The sequence below is a fragment of the Thermobia domestica genome, chromosome 9, assembly GCF_964235325.1.
Source record: "Thermobia domestica chromosome 9, izTheDome1.hap1.1, whole genome shotgun sequence".
Lineage (NCBI taxonomy): Eukaryota > Metazoa > Arthropoda > Insecta > Zygentoma > Lepismatidae > Thermobia > Thermobia domestica.
The window spans coordinates 167,621,118-167,638,126 of NC_137462.1; the positions used below are offsets into that span (position 1 = coordinate 167,621,118).

The 17,009-nt window shown below is 36.5% G+C and overlaps 1 protein-coding gene across 1 annotated transcript in view; it reads right to left on the reverse strand.

The window, feature by feature from the left end:
- The window catches only part of fs(1)N (female sterile (1) Nasrat), a 216,697-nt gene extending 200,360 nt beyond the window's left edge, over positions 1–16,337 (reverse strand). The window contains exon 1 of the mRNA XM_081772155.1: positions 16,063–16,337. Within this exon, the coding sequence (XP_081628281.1) occupies positions 16,063–16,140 (78 nt within the window). The 5' untranslated portion in view covers positions 16,141–16,337. The remainder of the gene's footprint in view (positions 1–16,062) is intronic.
- Positions 16,338–17,009: the final 672 nt, after the last annotated feature.

The window sequence follows — 17,009 nt, forward strand, 5'->3', positions numbered from 1 at the left end:
AATTTTGTGGTTCGTTGACGTTTCGTTGAGTCTCTACCGCTGGTGGTATAATTTTCAAAACCGAAGTGGGGCCATCACGGATCGTAGCTGCGGGATCACCAACTTTTGGCGAAATGTCGCCAGTTGCGCATCGGTGGTCCACTGACGCTTACGACATGGGGGCTTGTATCTGAAAACTAAGAGAATAAAGAAGCATGGTATCCATGAAGCCCGTTGACAATAATAAAAGTCTGAAACGATGAAACAGATGTCAACACTGGAAAACATGTATTTTATAATTTCAAAGGTACCCCGTGTCGAGGAAAAAGATTTGCCCCAAGGTTCCCCGGTGGGTCTCAGGAGGGGTGCAACTCAAAATTTGAAAATGGTAAGGGGAATTAAGTAGTATGTCATTTAAAAGTATTACTAAAATTTTTAAAAAAATGGTAAGAGTCCCGAGTCTTTATGCTAACTTGTGCAAAAGAGCGAGCGTTCAAGATGGTAATAAATCCTTCATTGAAAACTCCTTGACCACCTCTACAAATGTGAAACTGTGAAACTACCCAGAAGAGGTAAACACTTGTCTTACCATTGCAAAAGTATAATGCACCAAGGTAAAACAAGAAGCGACCCATTATGAGTTTATTACATCACTAATATTAAATTCTACGTTCCACGATTGTGTCTTTAAGCTAAAGGACAGGGTGATTGCGAATTATGAAATTAATGGTAGAATACAGAATTGACCCACAACCAACTATGAACCACTCTGAACCATTGTGACCAACTCCGACCCACCAACGTAATCAACTCTGACCCATGATCCACGTCCTTCTCTCCATTGACTAAAGAGGTTACACTTGAAATAAAACAAGACTGTGAAATTTACACTTATCGGAGTTTGAATTCCTACCGTTAATCGCTCAAGCACCGCTCTGTTACAATACCGGTGGATCTGATCTTTACGATATACAATGGTAAAGTGTTTCTCATCTTCCAAATTAAGATGAATTTAAATTTATCATATATAATTATTTCTTTCTTGGCTTACATATACATTTCAGTAGAAAACAGGATGAAATTTGAAAGTATCAAATCAAGATAAAGTAGACCAACGTAAGAAGAAGAGAAAGAAAAACTAGTTTTCCATATAATTAAGCATGCCGTATTAATTTAAAATGCTCATGAAATTAAGCTTGGAATACAAATGTTATGTCTATTTTTCTCACAACTTTATGGTTTGATTGCCTTATGCTCTGAACGATCCATATATTAAACACCAGCTTCAGCAATTATTATATTTGAAAGCAGTGGGTATAAAATGCAAAGGACTGTAGTTTTCATTCCTCAATTAGTTTCTCAACTAATATCAATCGTTTTCGATAATGTTTACAAATCAACCCACTACCAATTTCCAATATATAGAAAATCCCCCCCCGCTCATAAAACACATTTTTAAAAATGCCAGGACACGTTCTGTTTATTTTTAGTAAAGAGTTATATACTGAATTTAAGCTCTCTAAGTTGAACGGCTTGTAAGATACTCAGTTTTTCGCAAAAATTCGGACACCTACTCCCCACTAAGGATATGTGTTATAATGAAAGTGATATGCGTATGATAACTTCCCAGTTGGGATTGGGGCCTGATTATATACCAAATGTCATTTCATTTGACTTTGCAATTTGACCGTGATAATCACGCAGACAGTTACTTTCAGTTTTTTATATTAGGTATAAAAATTCATATATTACAGGTGATTCAAAATTTTTTTTCAGCAGTTAGCTCCTCTAAAAGCTCACAAGCTGTATCTCAAAATTGAACTCCTACTGCTACTGCCACTCTTACAATTGCAAATATCAAAATCCAAAAATGCCTGAGCTTTTTTCATTCGAAATGGAGATTCAGAAGAAGAAAAATGGAGATAGTGAAAGTAAAACGTAGACAAGCTCACCAGTGTTCAGAAGATGCTGTCTACAATGCGCAGAACAGAATGGGACGGTGGGTAGTTGGGGGTCGTTTCGTCCAAAGATATTTCGTCCAAAGGATTTTCGTTCAGAGACATTTAGCCCAAACACATTTGGCCCAGGGACATTTGGTCCAAAGGGCAATTTCTCCAAAGAACATTTTGTCCAAAAGACAATTGGTCCAAAGGACATTTCGTCCAAAACACAATTGGTTTAAAGAACATTTCGTCCAAAGGACATTTCGTCCAAAAGCCAATTGGTCCAAAAGCCAATTGGTCCAAAGCACATTTCGTCCAAAAGCCAATTGGTCCAAAGAACATTTCGTCCAAAGGATTTTCGTCCAGAGACATTTAGTCCAAACACATTTGGTCCAGGGACATTTCGTCCAAAACACAATTGGTGCAAAAGACAATTGGTCCAAAGGACATTTCGTCCAAAACACAATTGGTCCAAAAGATATTTGGTCCAAAGGGCATTTCGTCCAAAAGGCAATTGGTCCAAAAGATATTTGGTCCAAAGGGCATTTCGTCCAAAAGGCAATTGGTCCAAGGGACATTTCGTCCAGGGATGTTTAGTTCAAAGCACATTTCGTCCAAAGAACATTTGGTCCGGTAACGCTTGGGGGTCAAGGGTTTGCTTCTATTAGAAGAGTAAAAGTGATGCATATAACATTATGACTCACAAGTAATACCTCCCAAGTGTAACACTCCGATTTTGAAAAAATAGGCAGGTAGATACTACACACAAAATAAACGAATAAGTGTTTTTCTGCGGAAAAGTGGTTTTAGCGGGGCAAAAGCCCCTACTCAAAATTTTGAACGTTGACGCCCGAAAGGCAAGAAGAGGTGGACCGAAGTGAACGAAATTGTGCACAGATATTGCAGACGTAAAATGAGGGAATACGTGTTTCGTATTTTCCTGGAAAAAATGGTTACGTGGGGCACAGACCCCTCCAAACCTTTGATCACGAAATATCAAAAGTACTAATAACAGTATGTCAGATGTGTGTAAAGAACATGAAGAATTGCAACGAAACTTTGAGTAGGGACAATACGCAAAAAATAAATAAATACGTTTTTTATTTTCTGCGAAAGAACGGTTTTAGGGGGCAAAAGCCCCCAACCAAAAGTTTGAAACTTGAGGCCCGAAAGGTCTCAAGAAATGAACCAAAGTGAATGAAATTGTACAGAGATATTGTAGACATAAAATGAGGGAATACTGGTTTCGTATTTTCCTGAAAAAAAGAAAAAGGTTTGGGTGGGTCAAAGACTCCTACAAAACTTTGATCGTGAAACATCAAAAGTGCGAATAACAGTATGTCAGAAGTGCTTAAAGGACATGAAGAATTGGAACGACATATTGTATATGGACAATACGCAAAAAATAAACGAATGCGAGTTTATTTTCTGAGGAAAAACGGTTTTAAGGGACAAAATCCCCCACCAAAAATTTTGAAATTTGAGGCCTAAAAGGCAAGAAGAAGTGTACAGAATTGAATGAAACTGTGCACAGATATTGTAGACGTAAATTGAGGTAATTGGGTTTGGTATTTTCCTTTTTTAAAAAAACGGTTGCGTATATCACGGACCTTTTAAACTGTTGATTACGAAATGTCAAAAGTGCAAATAATTATACGTCAGAGGTTCTTAAAGAGTATGGAGAATTGCAACGAAACCTCGTATAGGGACAATTCGCAAAACAATAAACGAAACGTGTTTTAATTTGTGCGGAAAACAGTGTTGGGGCCTAGGCCTTCTCCGAAAAAAAGTAAATATTACCGTAATAGCGCAGGAAGTAGTGGACCAAAGCAAATGAAATTGTGGGTAGACATTTTAGAGACCCTATGTAAAATAAGGTCTTTCGTGTTTCTGAAGTATCCCTATCCGTTTTGCTTCAAATTTGCCACATCAACAGCAAACAGGAAATTAATCGACACGTGTTTTTCTTTATGCGGAAAGACATTGTAAGGGTTAAAGGTGCCTCCTGAAATGCTATAAAATACACTATACTGTTTGTGCTTGTTGTTGATCTGCCAAATTTGAAGAAATCAGATGGAGACACTTGTGAAACACAAAAGGCCTTATTTTACGTATCCAATATCTACATACAATTTCATTCACTTCGGTCCACTTCTTCTTGGCTTTCGGGTTTCAACTTTCAAAAGTTTGGGTGGGAGTTTTTGCACCCTATAACCCTTTTTTCGCAGAAAATAAAAAACCCGTGTTCATTTATTTTTTTGCATATTGTCCATACACAAAGTTTCGTTGCAATTCTTCATGTAAATTTAGGCACTTCTGACAAACTGTTACTAGCACTTTTGATATTTCATGAGCAAAGGTTTGGAGGGGTCCGCGCCCCACCCAACCATTCTTTCTAGAAAAACACGAAACCCGTATTCCTTCATTTTTCGTCTACAATATTTGTGCACGATTTCATTAATTTCGGTCCACTTCTTCTTGCCTTTCGGGCGACAACTTTCAAAATTTTGGGTGGGGGCTTTTGCCCCCTAAAACCCTTTTTCCGCAGAAAATAAAAAAACACGTATTTACTTATTTTATGTGTAGTATCTGCCTGCCAAATTTTTATCAAAATTGGAGTGTTACACTTGGGAAGTGTTACTTGTGTAGCTTCTTATTTCTAAAGGAAATTTTGAAATAGAGATTTATTCCGCAATTTTCTTTTCGATAAAACAAATATATGTTGAGATATTCAGAAAAAACGTAAACGCCTGAAAACTAAATGACCACCTTTCTTTGCTTTCATTAATAATTTTACAAAAATACAGTTTTAGCTTCGCAGAAATACAGCTGTAGCTTCGTTGGTTAAGGAATTCACCTTCCAAAATGATAAACAACCCTTTGAAGAGCATACTCCCTCTTCATTTGCGGACAACATTGCCTCCGCATGGTCATGTGAATCTTGTATTTGGTTTGAGACTTTGCAATGGATATCTTAAATGTACTGTGCTGTACCGAGAAAATTAATATGAAAACAAAAGTATATACTATATTTGCATAAGGAGTAACACTGAAATAAAAATACAAGACAAGTTAACAATTCTGGTTTGTCATACAACTCACTAATTATGTAGAAACGTCTGCCGAAGTTACACACTATCAATAGTCTACAAATAAAAAAAAGACTTGTGGTTAACCTGAAAAGATACGTATATTCTACACGAAATGTTTCAACTTTCATCTTATATTTGTCAATCACTTTTCACAATGTTGCAGCCAAGAATGTGACTGTTTAAGAGTATTATCTTTGGACACTAAGAATATATTTCACACATGTGTATTTTTCTATTCTCAGTATTTCTTCAAAGATACTTGACACATAATTTTTCACTTTTCTAACACAAGGGTTTGAATACCTAATATTTAACTTACTCAAATTTAAACTCCATTAATTTTAGTTACCGGTACTTATTTTAGAACTATTTCATTCACAACATGAAAATTTTAGATGTCATGTTAGCAGTTATTACAGCAACATACTTCACACTACAACCTTTCCCTCACTCCTGTTGTTCGGCCATGTTGTTTTCAGGCGTTTACGTTTTTCTGAATATCTCAGCATTATTTGTTCTATCAAAATGAAAATTGCGGAATAAATCTCGATTTCAAATTTCCTTTAGAAATAAGAAGCTACTGAGTCATAATATTATATGAATCACTTTTACTCTTCTAATAGAAACAAACCCTTGACCCCCAAGCGTTACCGAACCAAATGTTCTTTGGACGAAATGTGCTTTGAACGAAACATCCCTGGACGAAATGTCCTTTGGACCAATTCTCCTTTGGACGAAATGTCATTTCGACGAATTGTCCTTTGGACCAAATGTCTTTGGATTAAATGTCTCTGGACGAAATGTTCTTTGGACGAAATATCTTTGGACTAAAAGGGTCGCCACCAGGTGGGCCAGTGAGAGTCACGGTGAGTGGTGTTTCGCAGTAGGTCACGTCCTTTTGACCCACGATCCATTGATCCACTCACAAATATTGACCCATTTCACCCACTTACCAACCGACCCACTGACCCACTCCATCTTTGATTTTAACATGTCTTGTTTCATTTAAAAGACGAAACATACATCCACATAATTTTTTCATCGATTGCGAAGGTTGGCTTAATATCATAATTGTAATGGTAATTTCTTCTTAAGGTGAGAAATTGATATGATTAAAACGCCCATCTAGACGTGGGTACAAATTACCTTCCAAAGTTATTAGAAACGCTTTCTCACCCCGAAAACTATGAATTCGACAAATATTTAAGTATTTTTTGAGATTTTATTTTTAGCTCTCCCAGGCCATCATCCTGTGAAGATGGGGATGAATTTGGATGTAACCTCCATTGGGAGCATCACTATCCATCTCAACGACCGAGAAAATTATGGATAAAACACTAAGATCAGTCGTTTTACATTATTTTTACATGTCACACCTCCCAACTTCCATAACTTCATACTACTATAGTGCGTCCAGTAAGAGAACGTCTCTGACAGCTCGCAGTGACATTGCCACTACTCGCGTGTCAAGGTTTATTTCGGTGCAATTGTAGTGGCAATTTAATTAATGGTATAAGACAAAGTGATCGTGGTTGGTAACACTGGTATCAAAGTAGGGGCTGCAATGTCCCACCGCTTGTGTTAAGAAACGTCAGAGACCATCTCTTGTTGGCCGTGCTATACAATATTTTCTTCTTAGATTGAAAGTAATATGTCCCCCAAGTTTGGTAAAGGTTGTCCCAGACATTCCAGAACTACGCTCTCCTTATTAGATGTGCTGGGGGATCTTACTCTTACTGGAAGTTGAACTTAAACTTAAAGGTCATCAGAACTGCTCCCAATGAACTTGGCGACCACGAAAGATATGGGTTGTATACTAACATTGGTTATTTTCAATTATTTCTACATGTCACAAATTTCACAAGCTTCTTCATTGTGTTAATGAGAGCTTAACTTACATGGCATCTGAAGTTCCAATCTTTACCTAAGAGACCTCCAAAATTATAGATTCGACACTAATGTAGGTCTTTTTTTATAATTTTGATGTCAGTCCCTTTCATTCCTCCTAGGACAGCAAACGGATACTACCACTGCTAGGACTAAATTTGGTCTTAAATGGCATTAAAATTTCTACCAATTAATTTAGCGAACAGTGCTGCATTTAGAAGCTCGGCGTCCCTACGCACTTTTGCTCTCGGCGCCCCCAATAACTACACATTTCTCCGTCCCTTGATCTCTAACTTACAAATAAAACTTAATTCGAATATGCTTAATTAGTGAATTTATTGCAGTTAAATACCACTCACTAGATGCTACAGCTACAATTACGTAACAAAAAATAAATGGGAAACATGTTCTGAATTATTTTCAGATTTCTTACGCTATCATTAAATATATTAGAATAGTAAAAGAGGACTGCTCATAAAATAGTATATTTGCTCTCGATTTTTTAAAGTTTTTCATACGAAAAAAATTAAAATTTTAAACTTTGCGCTCTTCAAATATGTTGCCCTCTAGGCACGGGCCTAGTTGGACTAATGGGAAATGCGCCACTGAAAACTTACGCTTCGACTCTAATATTGGTTGATTTCGATATTTTTTTGTCGCTACGTAACCACCCTGGGTGCTAATGGGAGCTTAATTGGACTTGAATTGAAAGTAGAACTGTTTACCTAAGCGACCACGAAACTATGGATTCGATACTAATATCGATCCTTTTCTAGCATTTTTGATATATATATCCCGACAGTACTCTTTTCCAGATTGTAAGAAATATGGTTAAAATTGCTCTAGACATATCAGAATTATGTCGAAACACACACATACATCCACTTTCATATATATATAAATACAGAGTGAGCGAGCGAGAAAGTGAGAGAGAGCGACCAAAGGCATCACCACTTCCACATTGCATTGAATTGAAAATCTATGTAAAGACCTTCTGCTGTGGCATGCTTCATAAGGACAATTCCAGTCTGCTCACGTGATCTTTGGGGTTCATGAATTTCTTGCGAGCGTTCCGACTTTGGATTCTTTGTTTATACCCTCTTTTTATGCCTCGGATAATTTTTCAAGAATATCAATGACATGCTGTAGTACGAATGTTCAGAAGTAACCCCTATATGACAAATAGCTGCAAATAAATACACTACATAATTTATTTATTGCGATGATATTATTTTCTTAATTTGTATTTAACATTCACATATATCATAGAATACCAACGTATTGTGAACACCTGTTATATTTTAAACATAATAATCACTATGTTCTGCAATGATTATATGTTATATATATATATATATATATATATACAACTGACGTATTTTAATGTAATTATTTTATATAATTTTTCATGCATTGCGGAAAATATAATTTCATAAAAAACGTTGACTCAGATAGGAATCGAACCCTCGACCTTACGATTTGATATCCAACGGCGTACCACTGAGCTAACACAAGCGCTCCTCGAATAATACTTCTAGCGATATATAGCTGTATTTAAGATAATAATTACATTCATATCCACTGTAAACGCTGTTTTTGTTCTACTTTGACTTTTATTTTAGTACTCAGGAGAGAATAATGTTCTATGTCTTAACTTTCACCATTCTTTTACATATGGAAAGATTCGTTTACGTATCTAAATATTCCATTAAGTATGGAGAGCAAAATGACAAACAAGCATGTGCTGGCATTAATACAGTTTCGAAATATTGTATCATTAAGTATTTCAATCAATGTTGCTTTTTTATATATAATTGGTAACAAGTCTTATTATATTTAAAAGAAGAAAAACACATCTGCAAGATTTTTCCCGATTGCAAAGGTTGGCTTCGAGGTTCGAACCTGGTTTACTTTTTCCCGAAGATACCCGAAGTTGGACTTAGAAAATTTTTGCCTCGAAACAGCAATAAAGAATGTGCTCAACCTTTTTGAGACAAGGTGTACATGACCATAACGAAACGGATATGTTCATATTTTATCTTATAAAAGCTATTGCAATTATGTAACACGTTTAAAAATCTGATAGCGAAGAGATGGCATTTCAAATATACGGAAAAAATTGGGGGGAAAGTGCTGAATATTAGCACCAAAATTTCGAAAACGAAGTGTTCACAGGTACAACGCCTTCCCCTACTATAGAACAGATCTCTCCAATTTCAAGTGTTTCTCACCAGACAACGAAACAGAGAAGAAAGGGAACAGAACAATTCACTCTTCTTACCGCAAGCCCCTATTTAAATGATAGAAAGAAGAAGCCAAAGGAAAGAAAATTAATCTCCGGAAAACATCTGTAAAGAAAGTTAAGAAAACATTAACTTTTGATGTGGAAGATGAATGTGAAGGACTAGTGTTAAGCGATGATGGTGATTTTCCTTGTCTATATTGTAATGAACTGTATTCATTCTCCCGCCCAGAAAAAGACTGGCTTTAGTGGACTCACGCAGACTGTACTGGACTGTCAAAAAAGACAGACGTTTACGTTATTGTATTCAATTAACTATTGTTTTAAATACTTTTGCCTATTCTCATATCTATCGTAAAATGATTTCCACTATATCGTAATATGAAACTTTTACAGCTCATATTGTTTATTGAGTTGCAGCACATTATTTAGAAAGGCTAATGTTGTTTAGCGAAATTTAGAATTCAAATACAAATGTTTTTAATTGTATATTTTATATCTTTGGCTGTAACAATTATTAATATGCCATTTTACTCTCGCATAGGCCTAAAATGGCACACTTTTTTTTTTTTTTGCGCAAATCATTTTTAATATTTCTTTCGAAGCGTTGAGACATTGTCGATAGATTTATAGAGCGTTTTATTTCTAAAAATAAAGGTGCCAGTACGCTGGACCTCATGTGCATAATAGTTGAAAAATTGCATACCCTTCAGGATTTAATTATAATAATGTCCAGTAGCATATCACTGCATTCTTGTAACTAAACTTTTACGCACATATATGTAAAGATGGTTTTAAAATGTCTGATTGTTACACCTTAATTTTATAATACAATAAACGTAATGATAATCAATATTTTGTAGTGACTTGTTTCTTGCTTTTATTTTTTTGTCTTATCGTAAAGGGGAGAAAGTAAGCTACTGCTATTTTTTTCAAAAGGCATCAAGAGTTCCACAAATACTGAATTTCAATAACAAAACAGATAAAGTACATTGTTTACATAATATTCTTCAGAATACTAATCATGCTATCAAAATGTTCTACAAACCTCTACTAAATTAATGAAAAACTTTGCGAAAAATCTATGAGACATTTTCAATTAATCTTCTTCCTAATAATGAATAAAAACAATTAATTTATAGGAATTTTTTAAAAAGGAGGCACTAGGTGTTCCCAGCGAGGGTGTCTTCCTACTTGCGACAGTCCTATTAGCGACAGGAACTGTTAACTGTCCTATGAGCGACCGATTCGATCTGTTAACTTCCCTATGAGTCACCGATTCGTTCATACTAAGATAATGGAAGAAGATAAGGTTCTCTCTTCTTTAACTTGTTTCATGGTAATGTGATTTAGAACCTAACAAGTTGTACTATGAAAAATTTCGCTCTACCTGAATTTAATGCGTGAAAATGCTCTCATTACATTAACAATCTTTTATAAGTTTTTTCCTAATATTATATTTTCGAATTAATTTCTATGAATACATTGACCCTATCAAGGGGAAAACTAACTAAATATTTACAGTAGCTCCGCCTTTGTATATGATTCTAACATAATTAAAAATTTCGTGTTAAAATGATACGAAGCGTAAGTTTAGATTGAATATGTTTATGGCACAAAAAAGAAATCAGAAGGAGGTAGGGGCGCCCGAAGAAAATTTTCTAGGGAGGGGCATCTCCATGGTTACTGTATCACGTCTGGTACATCTGGTATTTAATATACGTGGTTTGCTATGTTACGTATACATTTTTGTGAGCCAGGGAGGTGACCCTTGCCTTCCCATCGGGCGCCCATGGAAAAAAAGGTGTTTACCAATTGAGGATATCAAAGAAACCTAAAAAATACGGTGTATTCGAAGAAATTATTACACAAGTTACAAAGCTTTCGCAGGACTTAATAGTTCTAGGATTATTTCAGATTGCTACACGACAAGCTGTTATGTATAAGTCAAAACAAGGGAGGAAGGCAAATTAAGCAATTAGTTTAAGTTTTAGTAGCTTACAATAGAGGGGAAGGTAGTTTAAAGAGTTTGTTTACCTTTTCGATTGTTTAAAGTGAACTGCATTGTAATTGGTGGGATTGGTTGATAATAGCCAATCAGATGTAAGGGATCTCAAAAGCTGTCTTTTATCATTGACATTTTATTTTCATTTTATTCATAGTCTTAGGAAGTCTAAAAAGTAGATAGTTGTCGAAACTGTCACACGTTTAAGTTTTTCAAAGTAAAATATATTACTGTGCTTAGTTAGTAATTACATTTGAATCAAATTAAGTACAGAAAACAGAGCTTTTGAAGAAAGGGGATATTACAACTGGATTTTCAATAATTACATACTAGAAATATACTTTTCATGAAAATATCCCTGTAGTCTCGTTAAGTTATTTGACTATGTTTTATGTCAAATCTAACTCAAAATTAAAATAAGTTTTATTTGCAATCACAGTGGAGGAAAAATATATTTGACGAACAGTATCACTGGCACGTACATATTTCATACCAAGATTGTTCGGGCGCTAATAGCGCCACAGGCAAACATATTTTACGAGATGGAATAATTTCATCTTCCATCATCTCAATGTAAATGAATCGGTCGCTCATAGGACAGATAACAGTTCCTGTCGCTAATAGGACTGTCGCTTCTGGGACTAATTCGCCAGCGAGGAAGAGATAGAAGGGCCCAAATATTTCTAGTCCCTGAATACAGTTAACTAACTTCTAAAAGGGACAAAGATTCAAAATCTTTCTCTATAAAGAAAAAAAAGGAAACAATGAAAACTCTACTTTCCAATAAAACTATTTAGTGTTTTCGAAGTTTCTCGTCAAGCTTTTTTTAAGGATAGTAAAGTAAATATTACGTTCTGAATAAAAAAAAGGTGTTGGTACGCCGTACCGTTTCGTACCACCAGAAATAAAATACTGGATATATATGTGGGCAACAAGTAACTTACCTTTGAATTCGGACTCTTTTGCGTTACAGCTTTTCGGGAAAATCAATAATAAAAAGCAGTATGCCATTTTAGTCCTAATTTCTATATGAGTTTCCAGTTCATGGTAATCCCGGATTCTCTCGTGTTTAACAACATGACTTTCCTTAATGCCGCCTCCAGAAGGGCAGAGATAAATACGTATTATGAAGCAGTACAGTCCACATTTTTAGTTAGCGAACCAAATATCGAAAAAGGTCTCAAGTTTATTTTCCAGACCTGCGCCCCTTTCAAAAATTCCTGGATCTGCCCCCGGTATCGGCTGTTGCCAGTTAACTACTAATAGCCATAGCGTACCTTTTGAAATGTTTTCAAACGTTCTTTGCATAAGGAACATTTTTCCGTATTCTTTTTTGTCGCTCTTGCGCCCTTTTATTGTGCGCCCTGGAGCAACTGCTCCACTCACTCCATTATCTATAGTTACGCACTGTCCCTTTCAATATAAAGTCATGCAAACAATTAAATAAAATTTTTCAGTTTAATGTCCCACGATTATGTCGATCAGGCTAAGGGAGACGGATGATTAAGGCAAGTGAATGATGGAACAATCAGCAGAGTGAGAATGTGGGAGGAAACGGAAATACATCGAGAAAAAACACGGATATGATGCTGTGCATCACAAACTTACTTGGACGGGTATCGAATTAGGGACCACACATACACCAGAGGTAAGTGCTCTACCACAGCCACCGTGCCCTCTTGCAAGACTTCGAGTTGCAGGTTAACATAGTGCAACCAAACCACATGAGCTCTCACCAGGAATCGATCCCGGATCTCCAGCGCCGAAGCTGCTTTCTCTAACCATATAGTCACATTGAAGTTCTTTTTCTTCTTTTCTTTCATGATTATGGTTTATAGAACCACAATTTTTAAATCAAAAGTATCGTCTCCATAGCGTGTTAGCAAATGTGTCCGTGCCAAGAGCACATCCAGGCATGAAATCCATCATTCAGATCCCCACCTCTCAAAAAACTGCATACTATCTCGACATGCATTTGTACACTTCCTTTCTTGTTTAGAATAGAAATGATTGTTGTAACCTAAAGATTTGTTTTTACACTTCATCTGTACTCAATCTTTTCTTATGTAAAAATTCAATTGTACCATTTGCTTGAGCATACAGGTGACAGCACAATTACTGAATCTTTTCAAATGTACACTCATGTCCAAAATTATTGTCGCATATCTATAGAAATAACGGTCTTGTTGTGGAAATATACTTTGATAGTGATTTTGTAGGGTACGTCTAATACTATGTGTACAATACGGAAATTTATATTTGTGGTAAATTTCATAGGAAAAGAATTATAAATACGAAAATTAGAACGAGTAAAACAAAATGTTGCTAAACGGACAGGAAAGTTTTTTTTTTAAGTTATTTACTGCTCTTTTGACATGAAATTTGCCACATACATGTCTTTGCCGATTATACATATACTAACATTGTAAGAAATACCGGGCGAAATCGTTATCAAATATATTCCTACAGCAGAATATTTATAGATATGCAACAATCATTTTGGACATGACTATACAACACCACCATTTGAATACTATATGACGTAGTATCTTCTAGTATTGGATCTCTCACAACAAAAAATTCTGGGTGCGCGTCTGGTCTGTGCTACTCCACTTGCAGTCAAAATGTTGAGATTAAATACAGAAATTAAATTAAATCTCTCAATACACTTCTTCCTGTAATTGTGTTAGGCACATGAAACAATGTTACTCTTAGTTTGGTTTGGTTCTGAGTTTAGTGTCCCTTTCAGCAGCGAACAGGCGAGCAGCCTGAAATTTTTGTTGAGAGGGGTCCAAAGTTTGTGGGAGGATCCAATAACACACTACGTTTATGTAGTATCGAACGGGTGTTATTCTACAGAAAAAAAAGTTCAACCACCTCTATTCTCACGAAAAACGATAAAACTAGATTGTTTTTATCAGAAAAGGGTAATAGTTAAGAACAGCTACTTCTCATCTCCCGTGCACGAGGATACATCTTACTGTTGCATTACCTAAACACCCTAAGTACAAGGGCAAGAACTCAGTCTATTAACTACTTTTTAACATCCTAGATAGTCAATGAATAATTCCTGAAAGTATGGCGTTTCTCGTCCTTCCCTAAATGGGAAGTACGGCTCCTTAACTATAACCCAGAAGAGAAATAGCACAAACGAGGGGTAAAGCTAAATCTTTAATCTATTTGGTCTAGGAATTAATTCGTGCAGGTGGACAAGAGATGGCGCAACGAACGGAGCGTCCCACAGTTCCGTGTATCCACACATGTGTTGCAAACCCCTGTCATCGCGTATCGTTCGTAGTATAGGGCAGTGGATTAAAGCGTCAACAACACCAGTTTGTAGTTAAGTGAACATGGCGCAATTTGTGCCTGATAAAGTGTTTTTGCGGGGTGTCCTGCTGCATTACTTTAACATGCAGAAAAGTGCGACTGAAAGTCATCGTATTTTGGTGGAAGTGTATGGTGACCATGCTCTAGCTGAGCGAACGTGTCAGAAGTGGTTTGCACGGTTTAGAAGTGGTGATTTCGGCTTGGCAGACCAAGAGCGTGCTGGACAGCCAAAAAAATTTCAAGACGAAGAATTGACAGCATTGCTCGAGCAGGATTCGTGTCAAACGCAGGAACAACTTGCAGCAGCATTAGGCGTTGATCAAACAACAGTCTCCAAACGCTTGAAAGCCATGGGAATGATTCAAAAGATGTCACATTGGGTTCCACATGAATTGAAAGACAGAGACGTTGAAAGACGAAAAACCACTTGCGAATTGCTGCTTCAACGACAGAGCAGAAAGGGGTTTCTGCATCGAATTATTACGGGTGATGAGAAGTGGATCCATTACGAGAACCCTAAACGAAAAAAGGCCTGGGTGAAACCAGGTGAACCAGGTCCATCACAACCAAAACGAGATATTCACTGTGCAAAGGTTATGCTGTGCATATGGTGGGATATGAAAGGTGTGGTGTACTATGAGCTGCTGCAACCGGGTGAAACTATGAATGGAGAACGTTATCGACGACAATTAATGCGTTTGAAGCAAGCTCTGGCCAGAACACGACCAGAATGGGAGAACAGACATGATAAACTTATTGTTCAACATGATAACGCTCGCCCATGTGTCGCAAAACCGGTCAAAACCTATTTAGAAAATGTCGGATGGGAAGTTTTACCCCACCCACCGTATTCACCAGACGTTGCTCCTTCGGACTACTACTTGTTCGATTGCATGAACAACGATTTGATTGGACAGCGGTTTACTTCTTCAGAAGATATCGAAACATGGGTCTCTGACTGGATCGCTTCCAAGGATGAGGACTTCTTTTGCCACGGAATCCGTACATTGCCTGACAGATGGGCGAAAGTGGTGGCTAGCGATGGACAATATTTTTCTTAATTTATTTATGTATTTTGTGTTTGTACTACAGCTTCAATGTGTGCGTACCAACCGCACGAATTAATTCCTAGACCAAATACATGAATCATTTCTCTAGTAAACAAGTATAGTTTTATTGTGTACAAACGTATACTATATAGAATTACGAAGACTTTTTTGGGGGGTGGGGTGGGGTCCGGACCCGGTGGATCCCCGTGTAAGTGGGCCACTCACAGCGAGACTACATATAAGACGTGGAAGTACAGCTTACTATGGGATCCGAACCACATGAGCTCCCACCGGGAGTCAAACCCGAGTCTCCCACGACAATGTTACGCTTAATGAATAAGCGTTGTTTTATGCAAAGCCACTGTTTTAATAATACTCGTTATTTTTCTATTTATTTTTTACTTTGAAGATATATGTAAGTATGTTTAATTAAAAAAAATAATTGAGGGGGTAAAGGCTCATTTACCCATCAGACTTCCTTCCGACGCTCGTTACTAATGTTAATATTACTGCTAGTGATTTTGTAGTAATTACTTACCGTGTATTGCAGATGGGATTGAATGACCAATAGGAGCAGCAGCACTCCTCCAACAGAAACATCATTACAACCACTCATGAAGACTATCTGTAATTTAAAAAAACACACACTTTGTATCAACAACGAAAATCCCACGATATATCTGCGGTTCAATACACGCACGTATGTACAGAAACTCAAGAAGTTAAATGTACTCGCTCTTCAAACACACGATGCTAGTTTCACACGCACAACCGCTCTACTGTGCTGCTTTCGGTTGAAGGTACGTTCTTGGTTTACGTACATTTAAATGGAACACAGTACAACTTGTCAAACCACGCCCACTCAAACAATATAAACACCTGAAACTTAACTTGTTTCAAAATCTCTTTCCACCCTGTTTTATGAATCCTTACATCTTAGGCCTCGTTTCTTCTTTATTGAAACAAGCTTCTAACATTCTACTCGATTGCCATTTAAGTGTCCGGTTGTCTATTCCAGGATAACTCATGTAAAATTTATCCGATTTCAAGAAAACTCAGTTTGTACTGTACCTTTCTCCAGCCTTCTAAAAGAATCCCATTAGGAATGCAATCTATGAAGAATGAGGAGAGAAAATCTACTTCATGTTGCAGATTTGCACGTAACACATATAAAATATTTTGGAGTATAAAGTTTAAAAAAAAAAAAAATCGATTTTGACAAAACATAATGTATAGTCTCTTGAAGGTGAGGTAGGCGTAATCTTATATTTTATTTGTAGTAATATCTAATTTCTATTTTGTCAGTTTAGTTTACGAAATATGGAAACTAATGTATGTGTAAATAACTGTATGCGAAATGAAATATTTCAGTTTAACGTCCCATGTTTTTGCCCTTTAGGCTAAGGGAGACAGATGATTAAAACAAGTGAATAATGAGGAAGAATTGGTGGAATGAGAAAGTGGGAGGAAATGGAGTACGCTGAG